At 38.6% G+C, this 12941-nt stretch overlaps 1 protein-coding gene across 1 annotated transcript in view; it reads right to left on the minus strand.

Moving 5' to 3' along the window:
• MIB1 (MIB E3 ubiquitin protein ligase 1) overlaps window positions 1-12941 on the minus strand; it is a 133471-nt gene that overhangs the window by 58068 nt on the left and 62462 nt on the right. Inside the window, exons 10-11 of the mRNA XM_070420525.1 lie at window positions 11144-11251; window positions 1275-1472 (exon numbers count right to left, since the gene is read on the minus strand). Coding sequence (XP_070276626.1) covers window positions 1275-1472; window positions 11144-11251 — 306 coding nt within the window. The remainder of the gene's footprint in view (window positions 1-1274; window positions 1473-11143; window positions 11252-12941) is intronic.

The following is a 12941-nucleotide window of genomic DNA, read 5'->3' on the forward strand; positions in this document are numbered from 1 at the left end:
CTAATAACTTTGCCTCCCATATCAGACAAAAAAAAAAAGTCAGCAAGTATAAATTCCACACTCCTTCAACAGATTAATACCTTACATCGCCTACCCCATCTTCTAATCCTACCACTCTGTATCTCGGAAAAACTAGTCTGTAATAATCATTTAGCTGAACAGACTCTCTGATACTTTCGATTCTCGTCAAACCCTCAGTCCCATTACTCCTGTTCTACATTGCTTCTCTAAGACCAATCCAAATTAATTCATTCTAGTTGCTGAAATTTTGAAAGGGAATAATCATTTCGTAGGTGACCCTTGCTTAAAAAAAAACAGATCCTACTATAATAAATAAACTTTAGCCGAAACCGGTTTGGCTCAGTGGGTAGAGCGTCAGCCTGCGGACTGAAAGGTCCCAGGTTCGATTCCAGTCAAGGGCATGTACCTGGGTTGCGGGCACATCCCCAGTAGGAGATGTGCAGGAGGCAGCTGGTCGATGTTTCTCTCTCATCGATGTTTCTAACTCTCTATCTCTCTCTCCCTTCCTCTCTGTAAAAAATCAATAAAATACATTTTTTTAAATAAATAAATAAATAAACTTTAAAACCCTATGTAGTTCCCAAAACAGAAAATCTTCTAAGACTGGACTAATCCAATGATGGCAACCCTTTTGAGCTCAGTGTGTCAGCATTTTGAAAAACCCTAACTTAACTCTGGTGCCATGTCACATATAAAAATTTTTTTATATTTGCAACCATAGTAAAACAAAGATTTATATTTTTGATATTTATTTTATATATTTAAATGCCATTTAACAAAGAAAAATCAACCAAAAAAATGAGTTCGCGTGTCACCTCTGACACGCATGTCATAGGTTCGCCATCACTGGTACACCAAGACTCTTAAATTACATAAGGCTAGAACTAAAATAATTTAGATAGCTATGAAGTAACTATTAGGAAATTCAGCCTATTACACTGCTTTAAGTTGCTGAAGCCCACTGTCATGATCAATAAAATTAAATCAATTCAATTCAAAAACAGATACTTTTGCATGAAACCCCTATCCCCACCCCTCAATATAAGACAGATCTACTTGACACTTCCTTAAAAAGGCTTTTCTAAGAAGGAAGAGCTGCCAATTTTATTACATTCTATACCTTTGGTATCACTTACTATGACTGATCATATAAAAAAGAATTGTAACACAGAAATGCTTACCATTGAAGCTAGTACTTCCCTTTAATAGGATCCTAGCAATACCTACAGAATATATTTTGTTAAAGGTTTTACCTGAAGACTTGGATGACAACCAAAGTCTAATAAAGTCTTTACAACTTGAAGATGACCTTTATTGACAGCAATATGAAGTGGTGTCTGTCGGCGTTTGTTGCGAGCATTCAAGTCTGCACTGCCTCGATGTAATACTTCAATAACAGCACCTTCATCTCCAAACGCTGCATGGTGAACGGCTCTATCTCCATCCTTGTCCTAAACAGCAGCATTAAAATCTGAATTAATGAATAGTTTAGAAAAATAAATAAAACTTGAAACTATAATTCATTAAGAACCAAATTGATATTAGAAAGAAAAAAAACATTGAATAGAGCCAACAAAAGAAGCAGAAATTCACTTGAATAGTGACTAACTCCAAAAATAAATGACGAATCCTGGATCAATACAGGGGTGGGCAAAAGTAGGTTTACGGTTGTGAGTATGCAATACACAAAGTATATTCTTGTACCATTATTTAATACTGTATTATCTGTATTACGGCTGTAAACCTACTTTTGCTTATCCATGTATATTATATCAGACATATATTTGACCAATAGTTACATCAGAAGTAGTTCAATTCTTCATTACCCTAATTTATCAGTCATGATGATAAGCCAATATTAGGAAAATACTGATATATAACACAATACATAAACTTTTTTCCATTTAAAAATTTTACAAAGACTTTTAAAGGACATAAAAATTACACTAACTTCAGTTGAGTGATTTTAAAAAGAAGAAAGGATGCCAAACAGTGTGATCTCAATTAGTTTTAAGGGGAGAAATATATCAACATATTAACATTGGTTATCTTTAGCTAGTGAGCATACACTTTTCTGTGTATTTGAGAGAAAAAAAATATTAAATACCACTTTAAACGACAAAAATGAAACACAAACCAGCATAATTTCATACATCCAAAATTTTAAAACTCTTTCAGAGAAATCCAGTAGGTATGCCTCGCCTTTTGTAATTGGAGGAGATGAGTCAGAGAATTGTTTACATTTTTTTCAAATGTAAAAACAACTTTTTAAAGGGGAAAAAAATGCCTGTCCTGCAGGCATTAAAATAAAGATTACACACTTACAAACACACACACATACACACACACACCAAAAAAGAAGTCTCATTACACTGATAGATGCAGATGGAAAAGGATATTATTAAGGGTACTATCTTTAGTCCATATTCCAGCTCAAATTTTAACACCCAGAAGTAAGCAAGCTTTAAGACTTTATCCAGTGGTTCCCAGCTGATGGTCCTAGTCCCCTGGTGGACTACAATTTTTGCAAGTGGTTTGAAAATACATTACTTGTGATTAGTTTAACTACTTTCCAAAGTTAACACAGATAAGTATTGTTGCGATTAAATACATTTAAAACAAATGAACAGCCCGGCCAGCGTGGCTCAGTGGTTGAGCGTCGACCTATGAACCAGGAGGTCAGGGTTCGATTCCCGGTCAGGGCACATGCCTGGGTTGTGGGCTCGATCCCCAGTGTGGGGCATGCAGGAGGCAGCCAATCAATGATTATCTTTCATCATTGATGTTTCTATCTCTCTCTCCATCTCCCTTCTTCTCTGAAATCAATAAAAATATATTTTTTTAAAAAGAAGAACAGTTCATTCAACACAGTTGAATTAGAAATAGTTTTTGGGTTTTGCAATTTTTCTTAAGCAGATATTAAACTGCTTAATATAGAAGTTCACAGAGATTGAACAACCATTGTCAAAAGGATAGCAAACCATGACTCAGGAGTACTTCTACCTTACTAATATTCCAGCTAAAACAGGTTAGGAGTTTTTGTTATCTATCTACTTTGAGCATAAAAAAAACTGGCAAGCACCACCCTAAACATTTAACACCTGAGCCTCTGAGCAACATTATATTTAAACATCCCAGAAAAAAAGAAAAATGATTATTACAAAAAATTGTTTTTATTTATGTGTATCACTAACTTTTCTAATAACATATTTCAATATTTTAGAATCTTAGATTTAAGATCTTACTAACCTCTAATCTGGATTTCTTTTCTGTTATATTTTTTAAGTCTACCTGGTGGTACTCCTTCCATTACAAAGGAGAAAATCAATCCACTGACTAAAAAACAGGAACTATTTATGAAGTGTACCATATATTGATGGTTATTAGAAAACTGCTATTGCAACATTTTTATGCAGGTCCCATCAATTTATGTTAAAAAAAACTAAAAAATTAAAAACCCTAATATATGTGAAATACAAATAAAAATTTAGAGAACTTGGAAAATACATACCCATACTAGAACACAATTAAATATATTTCCAGACTTTCCTTCTATTTAGAAAACCTCAGTTGTACAAATACCTCAACTTACAGAATTTGAATATACCTAAAACATACTGCTAGTTCACTATTCTGTCCCTACTGGCACCAAACGAGATCTTGAAGGACAACATTATAACTGGCCTCCAAAGGTAACCTAAAAGGATTTGTGAAGGGGCTTAGAATTAAATCTAAAACTGATTTTTCCCTGGCCAGGTCAGGTGGATTAGTTGGTTGTGTCCTGTGCACCAAAAGGTTGTGGGTTCAATTCCCAGTCAGGGCACATACCTGGGCTGCAGGTTGGATCCCCGGTCAGGGAGCCTATGGGAGGCAACTGATGTTTCTGTTTCTCCCTCTCTCTTTCTCTCTCAAATCAATATTAAAACATATCCTCGGGTCAGATCCAAAAAAAACTCAAACGAACCAAAAGGAACTGATCTTGGTTCTTTCTACCCTCTTATTCCCTCCCACCCCTCCAAAATCTGCTCTTGTTCCAGTCTTCCCTATCTTAGCTGATAGAATCACAGGCCATAGGTTAACAAAATCAGTATCTGTAGGTCATGCTCACCTACTTCCTCAAAGTATAGGCAAGCACCAAATTCTATGGTTTTTACTCAAGTTATGTTCATGTCTATTGTCTCTTCTCCAATTATATCACTAATTAATTCAGGCCTTCATTCTCACTCACCTGACCTATTGCCATAGCTCACTCTGCCTCCACTTTATTCTAACCCCGATCTACTCCACACAGCAGACAGAATTCTCTCCATAAAACACAAAATTTATGTTTAAAACTCTTTAATGTAACTCTACTATATAAAGAACAAATCCCTTTTTTAACATTTTATTTTCAATTACAGTTTATATTCAATATTATTGTATTAGTTTCAGATGTCCAGCATAGGGGTTAGATAAACATATACTTTACAAAGTGTTCCCCCTGATACTTCCAGTAACCACCAGGCACCGTATATAGTTACCAGTGGCCCGGTGCACGAAATTCAGCAGTTGGACATCCCTCTTGCAATCTGGGACCGCTGGCTCCTAACCACTCACCTGCCTGCCTGCCTGATTGCCTCTAACTGCCCTCCCCTGCTGGCCTTATCTTGCCCCTAACTGCTCACCCCTGCAAGCCTGATCGCCCCTAACTGCCCTCCCCAGCAGGCCTGATCTCGCCCCAAATGCCCTCCCCTGCAAGCCTGCTCTCGCCCCCAATTGTCCTCCCCTGCCAGCCTGGTTGCCCCCAACTGCACTCCCCTGCCGGCCTGATCTCACCCCCAACTACCCTCCTCTGCCGGCCTGATCACCCCTAACTGCCTCTGCCTCGGCCCCCACCACCATGGCTTTGTCTGGAAGGAAGGTGGACATCCGGAAGATGGCCAGTTGACCCGGTCTAATTAGCATATTACCCTTTTATTAGTGTAGATAGATTATATAGGATAGGATTGCTTAAAGGGGGCGGGTAGCCTTTTTCAGCAGGAGGAGATGCTCTTGGCAGACAAAAATACATAATCCCTATATCTGGACTGATAGCCAGCCATATGCACTATACTGCCAAACTGGTCATTAAAAAATTGAACCGCTTTCTTACACCTTACAACCAACAGCTGTTGCCCTTAAAACCCCTCCTCAGCCCCCACCTTAGGTTCTGCCTTCACAGTTCACCCAGATTAGGTTCTGATTGGTCGGTTTCTGCCAGTCAGCGTCAAAAGCTCTGCCTCCTAGGCACCCACTGGCTCCTCATAGTTCACCCAGATTTGGTTCTGATTGGTCGTGGCGACCCAGCACTGACTGCAGGATTGACTTCCAGTGTTCGGTCACCCATTCGGTCATTTTGGACGTTACAGACCCTGGCTCTTTATATATATAGACTAGTAGCACAGTGCATGAAATTCATGCACACTAAAAGGTAATTAATTAGCGGAGATATTTTAATATTGCTATTTGCCCTTTCTCTATAATAGAAGTGTGAGAGATGAAAGGAAATTAGTAAAATGTATATGAAAATAATATATACATTTATTAATAAACAGTAACAAAAGGATATAACAACAGAGGCATGATATAAAAACAACAAAAACATGATATGAAAAAAACAAAAACATGATATAAAAACAACAAAAACATGATATAAAAACAACAGTGATGTAAACAATGACTGATAAAGTGATTAAACTTATTCTAATATCTCCCTGTACACCACCTTAAGAGTGAAAACACTTTCAGAGTGCTTGACTAATTTCCCTTGTGATGAAGTATTTAGAACTTTAACTGTAACGTCACATGCTCTTCAAACTCGAGAGAAAGCAACATATAACTGACCATGTGCGCAAACGCGTTCAGGTAGGAATATTCCTACTCTGTCTAGAGTTTGTCCTTGTGATTTATTAATAATCATTGCAAATGCTGGCATCACGGGAAACTGTCATTGAATTAATTTAAATGGGAGGCCAGTATCAGATGGGGACAAATCAATTCTTGGAATCAGAACAACCTCTCCCTCTGCAGATCCTGTTAACACTTCAGCTTCGATAATGTCAGGTCGTAATCTTTGATAATAAATCTGGTACCATTACAAAGACCCTATTTACTATTAAGATTTCTCAATAGCATGATCATTGCACCACTTTCAATTTTAATTTATGACATAGCATTCCCGAAGGAGTAATACTATTAAGAAGTTCAATGGCAAAATTTTCCTTTTCAGCATCATCTGTTGAATCAACAAAATCATCACTCAAATATGTGTGAAAATCTCCATCAAGTATTTCCAAAATTTCTTCATTTAATTTTTGAACATGTTCATTTTTTTGGACAAAGAATTTCATGTTTAGATATATATTTTTTTTAAATATATTTTATTGATTTTTTACAGAGAGGAAGGGAGAGAGATAGAGAGTTAGAAACATCGATGAGGGAGAAACATCGATCAGCCGCCTCCTGCACATCTCCCACTGGGGATGTGCGTGCAACCAAGGTACATGCCCTTGACCGGAATCGAACCTGGGACCTTTCAGTCCGCAGGCCGATGCTCTATCCACTGAGCCAAACCGGTTTCGGCTAGATATATTTTTAATATAATCTATAGATATATTATTTCCAAAGGTAGCTTCAATAATAGATCCATTACAAATCATTTCTCAGGGAATTTCAATAATACCCATTCCTAAATGAAAACTGCTTATCAAGTTTGCCATCTCCAAGTTTTACTGACCATCCACTATAAGCAGAATCCTCTGATCTCATATTTGTTTTAAGAGACAATTTATTGAAACATCCCCAAACATTACAGTACTTTAAACTCATTTGTACTATGGCCGATCCCATAGCATATGGTACAATACTGAGACACTGTCGAAAATCCTCTCCAAGAAGGAGAACTTTCCCACCAAATACAACATTCAAATTCATAATTTCTCTTAGTAATCTGTCTATGGCGTTTATAGCATGACTGGATGCCATGGTGCATTCATCAATAATGAGAAGTTGGGCCTTTTTAATAGTTTTAGCAACTTCACTGTTTATATTGAGGTTAGAAATTGAAGTTCCATTTAATGGAATTGGTCATTTATATTGGGAATGAAAGGTTCTTCCACCGAGAAGTAAATCTGCAGCAATTCCTGTAGACGTTGTGGGTAAAACAGTACCACCACAACCTCTAATATAATGTATTAAAACTTTATTGTGAGGAGCCACTACAGTGTTTTGGACAGGTTCAAGCCTTGGACTGATGAGAGGGCACAGTCCTCTCATTGCCATGTGCAAGTCCCAACTTGGAGGGCAAGGCCCTCCCAGCACAATTATAGCCAACAGCTATAGTTGCAAGCTTGAACCTATGGTCCAAACACCTGGCCCCATGTGCCTGAACAATGTAGGCTTGATAGAGTTCAGATGCAAGTAGTTGAGTAGGATTGAAACCCAGGAGAATGTTGTAAACATCTTGGTCACACCCTTCCTTTGCCTCGTGGCATCTGCTATAAAATAAAGACACGGCTGTGGGCATGGTCACTGTCTCTCAGAGAAGCAGCGTCCCACTGAGACCCGGATTTCATTCTCTCGTCTGTCTTTTCTAAGCCTTTCAGCCGCCCCCACTCAGGTTCACCCTGGGCCATGCTGGCACAGCACACTTTATAAAGATATGCCTCCACGCTCCGAGGGCGGGGTTCCTGCCTCAAACCCCGCCCTTACAGGAAACAGCTCTGGGAAACAGCTGGGGGGGGAGGGGGGAGGGTGCAGCCGTTTCCAAGACAACCCCTGCAGGACTTTCTTCCGCTAGGTCGCGCTTCTGGCTGGGATGGTACACCCAGGGTTTTTATATAAGTAGATATAGATTATATTATTATTGACTGTATTCCCTATGCTGTACTTTATGCTATACCCCTGACTATTTTTCTAACTTCCAATCTGTATTTCTCAATCCCTTCATCTTTTTCACTCAGTCCCTTCAAACCCCCTTCCCTCTGGCAACCATCAATCTGTTCTCTGTATCTATGAATCTGTTTCCATTTTGTGTGTTTGTTTATTTTGTTCTTTAGATTCCACGTGTAAGAGAAATCATATAGTATTTATCTTTCTCTGACTAGCTAATTCCACTTAGCATAATACCCTCTAGGTCTATCCATATTGTCACAAATAATAAAATTTCATTCTTTTTTAGGGCCAAGTAATATTCCATTGTATATAGGTGCTGCCATTTTTTACCCACTTGTCTCTTTTTTTTAAAAAAAAATATATATTTCTTTATTGATTTCAGAGAGGAAGGGAGAAGGAGAGAGAGATAGAAACATCAATGGTGAGAGAGAATTACCGATCGGCTGCCTCCTGCACGTCCCCCACTGGGGACCGAGCCCGCAACCCAGGCATGTGCCCTTGGCCGGAATCAAACCCGGGACCCTTCAGTCCGCAGGCTGACGCTCTATCCACTGAGCCAAGCCAGCCAGGGCTACCCACTTGTCTCTTGATGGTCACTTGGGTTCTTCCATAGTTTGGCTACTGTAAATAATTAGGCAATTAATGAATATAGGGGTGCAAATATCTTTTCAAATTAATGTTTTGGGTTTCTTCAGGTATATACCCAGAGGTGGAATTGCTGGGTCATAAGGCAGCTCCATTTTTAATTTCTTGAGGGCCTTTTACACTGTTCTCTGTAGTGGGTGCACCAATCTGAATTCCCACCAATAGTGCTTGAAGGTTCCCCTTTCTCCACATCCTTGATAACACTTATTTGTTGATTTGTTGATAAGAGCCATTCAGACAAGTATGAGATGCTATCTCATTGTGTTCTTAATTTGCATTTCTCTGATGATTAGTGAATTTGAGCAGCTTTTCATGTCTATTGGTCGTTTCTATGTTCTCTTTAAAGAAGTGTCCTCTGCCCATTTTTTAGTTGGTGTTTAGGGTTTTTTTTTATGTTATTGTGTAAGTTCTTTATAAATTTTAATACCTGTTATCAAAAGTACCATTGGTGAATATGTTCTCCCACTCAGTGGGTTATCTTTTCATTTTTGTTGGTTTCCTTTGCTATACAAAAAAAATTTTAGTCTGATATAGTCCCATTTGTTTAATTTTTCCTTTTTTCCCTGGCCCAACGAGATACATCAAAAAAATATATTGTTAAGAGAAATGCCAGAGATTTTGTTTCCTATTTTCTTCTACGAGTTTTACGGTTTGAGTCTTATAATTAAGTCTTTACAGTAAAACCTTGATATAATGGACTAATTTGGGCAAGAGGTGTCCGTTAAAACAGAAAGTCCATTATATAATAAAGTAGGTTTTCCAAATGCATATGTCAAAAAATTTATAAATTTGCCCTGACTGGTTTGGCTCAATGGATAGTGCGGACTGAATGGTCCTGGGTTCGATTCTGGTCAAGGGCATGTACTGGTTGCAGGCACATCCCCAGTGGGGGGTGTGCAGGAGGCAGCTGATCGATGTTTCTCTCTCTCATCAATGTTTCTAACTCTCTATCCCTCTCCCTTCCTCTCTGTAAAAAATTAATAAAATATATGTTTTATTAAAAAATTTACAAATTAGTTTACCTGTTTTAAATTATATAGACAGAGTTGTGTAATTAAAATTAAGTATGTATAAATAGTTTAATTTCACAAAGTTTTTTTACATGTATTACAGTAATTTTAAATTTATACTGAATAAGTCTAATAAATGCGTGCATTTACCAGTCACCGAGAGTAAAACAAATGCACACGGCCGGAATGTGGCTTAGTGCACAGCACTCGTTAAAACTGCTGCAAAAGTCACGCCATTCAACAACAGAACCAATTACTGCTCATGATGCAATGTGATCACATGCTAATCATTCACCAAACACTGTTTAGGAACAGTGACTCTTGGATTTAAATATGTAGACTATAGTTGTAGATACGTAATATTCATTTATGTCAGCGAAATTACTATAGTGTTTTTTCCAACATATGGCCTGTTTGCTAAATTTTGTTAAAAATAACAGTGAATTAATAACAAAAAATAACTTGTTAATTTCATTGTAAGCAAATCTTGGCTAAAAGTATTTTAAAATTAACAGGGTGTTAACTTTCACATATGATATATGGACTGAAAATTTTGTCTGTTAAATCTGAAGTCCTTGGGGCGGGGTGGAGGAGGTGGGCTAGAAGGGGTCAATGGGGAGGAAAGGGGGAGATATGTAATACTTTCAGCAATAAAGATTAAAACAAAAATATGAAGTCTGTTAAATCGAGGTCCACAAAATTGAGGGTTTACTGTAATCCATTCTGAGTTTACTCTTATATATGGTCTAAGAAGGTGATCTAGTTTCATTTTTTTGCATGTATCTGTCCAATTTTCCCAACACCATTTCTTTACCCAATTGTATATTCTTGCCTCCTTTGTCAAATATTAATTTCTGGCCTCTCCATTTAAAACAAACCTCTTTGAAAGCCTATTTCTATGGACCATTCCAGACTCAACTAATGCCTTGGTTCCCTCACCTATAAAATTCTAACTTATCAACTTATTTGACTTCAATGCTTATTTATCACCTAATTGGCTTGAGAACAGACATCTTTTATTTTTTTAATCCTCACCTGAGGACATGCTGGGGGAGGGAGAGGGAGAAGAAAAGGGAGAGGTATGAGAGGGAGGGGGACATCGATGTGAGGGACAACATCAATGTAAGAGAGACACATTGATCAGTTGCCTTCCATATGTGCCCCACTAAGGACAAGAAACAAGACTAAACAAATTCTAATATACTGGTTCACTTACGAGGAAAAAAAAAACATAATAGAGGCCTCTGAGTGTCACAAATCAGAAAAAATCTTGACCCACATGATTTATATTCCCCTTCCCTCAACTTCCCCAGTATAATTCTTGGGTGAACCCAACTGGGCTTCCAACAGCAGTTGGGGCTACTGCCAAGAATACTGAGAAATCACAGAAAACCAAGAAATGCTTCAAGTTGTCTTTTGTCAAATTTCTCTCTTCAATCAGAAAAATCTTAGGTAAATATTAAATTTCAAGAATGAAAACAGTTCATCTAATAATACAAAAGTACCATTTCTAGGACATTTTTACTGAAAATAATTTTCAAGCTTAGTTTAATTACCTCTGCTTCTACATCCACATTTTGTTTCAAAAGTAACTTCAAAATATCAACATGTCCATTCTGACTAGCAGCTTGCATAGCAGTGTGGCCAGCACATTGTCCATTTACCTAAATAAAAAAAAGGATGGAATGTTACAAATAAGAAAGAGCCAATATATACATATAATATAGGTTCAAATTTGGTACATTGTATGATTCTATTAAAATAATTTACTCTACCCAAAACTTATTATTTAGAATCAAAGGACACATAAAGATCTTCCCAGACAAGAAAAAGCTAAAGGAGTTAATCACCACCAGACCAGTACAAGAAATGTTAAAGGGTCTTCTTTAAGAAGAAGAAGAAAAAAGATTAAAAATATGAATACAATAGTAACAAATACATATTTATCAACAACTACTTTAAATGCAAATGGATTAAATGCTCCAATCAAAAGACATATCGTGGTTTAATGGATTACAAAACAAGACCCATACATATGCTGTCTACAAGAGACTCACTTCAGATCGAAAGACCCACACAGACTAAAACAAAGGAATAGAAAAAGATATTTCATAAAAATGGAAACAAAACAACAAAAAAAGCTGGAGTAGCAATACTTATACCAGACAAAATAGACTCTAAAACAAATGCTATAATAAGAGACAACAAAGGACTCAACAATTCCAATTCCAGGTATACATCTGTAAAAACCCAAAATACTAAATAAAAAAATCATGCTTCTTTATGTTCACTGCAGCATTATTTACAACAGACAAGATATGGAAGTGTCTATCAACAGATGAATGGATAATGAAATGGCGTATATCCTATATAATAAAAGCATAGTGTGCAAATTGTCCTCTTGACTGAGAGTTGTCCAGGAGTTCGACCAGGGGGCAGGACCGGCCGAGGGAAGGGAAGGAGGCCCCGGCTGGTGGCAGCAGGCAGCCAGAGGAATGGAGGGAGGCCCTGGCAGGCAGCGGCAGGCGACCGGGAGAAGGGAGAGAGGCTCTGGCGGCAGCAGGCAGCCGGGGGAAGGGAGAGAGTAGCCAGCTGGCAGCCGCTAGGGACCCTACCAGGGCATGAATTTCATGCACTGGTCCTCTAGTATACAATAAAATTGTGACTCAACCATAAAAAACGGAATGAAATATTACCATCTGCAACAACATAGATGGCAACCCCAGCATGTGCCCTGACCGGGAATTGAACCATGACTTCCTGGTCAATCACTCAATCACTGAGCCACACCAGCTGCACAAAACATTTTTTTTTTAAATCACTACGTTGTTGTAGGACCACCAAGATGGCGGCATAGGTAAACACTGGAGACTGCTGCCGCAAACAACCACTTCAAAAATACAACTAAAAGACGGAACGAACAACACCCAGAACCACAGGAAGGCTGGCTGAGGAGAGACTCTTCAACTAGAAGGAAAGAGAACAGCATACAGAGGCTCAGAGGAGGCGCAGTGTGGAAAATTTAAAGGTGCGGAGGTGCGCTCGCAAAGCGGGCTGGTGGCTGAGGGCGCGGTTGTCGTTTTCAATCAGGAGGGAGTCTCAGACTCTGAGCTCCAGATCCGGGCGAGTCTCTAGGGACTCAGACTCAAACGGGAGAAGCGGGATTCTCTGGCATCAGTTGGAACGTGAGGGCAGCTTTCTCTCTGAGGTTTGCAGCGGTTGCGGGGTTCTGAGAAGCAGAGCCTCTGGGAACAGGACTGAGAGCAGCCATAACTGCTCCCTCCGCCCGCCCTGCTGATCCCTTGCGACCAGCCACGCCCAAGCCCTGAGCAGAGCCATTTGCCGGATCACCTC

This window comes from Myotis yumanensis, unplaced genomic scaffold, assembly GCF_028538775.1.
Source record: "Myotis yumanensis isolate MYYU_CA2020_CCGP unplaced genomic scaffold, mMyoYum1.0.hap1 SCAF_7, whole genome shotgun sequence".
NCBI classification, from domain to species: Eukaryota; Metazoa; Chordata; class Mammalia; order Chiroptera; family Vespertilionidae; genus Myotis; species Myotis yumanensis.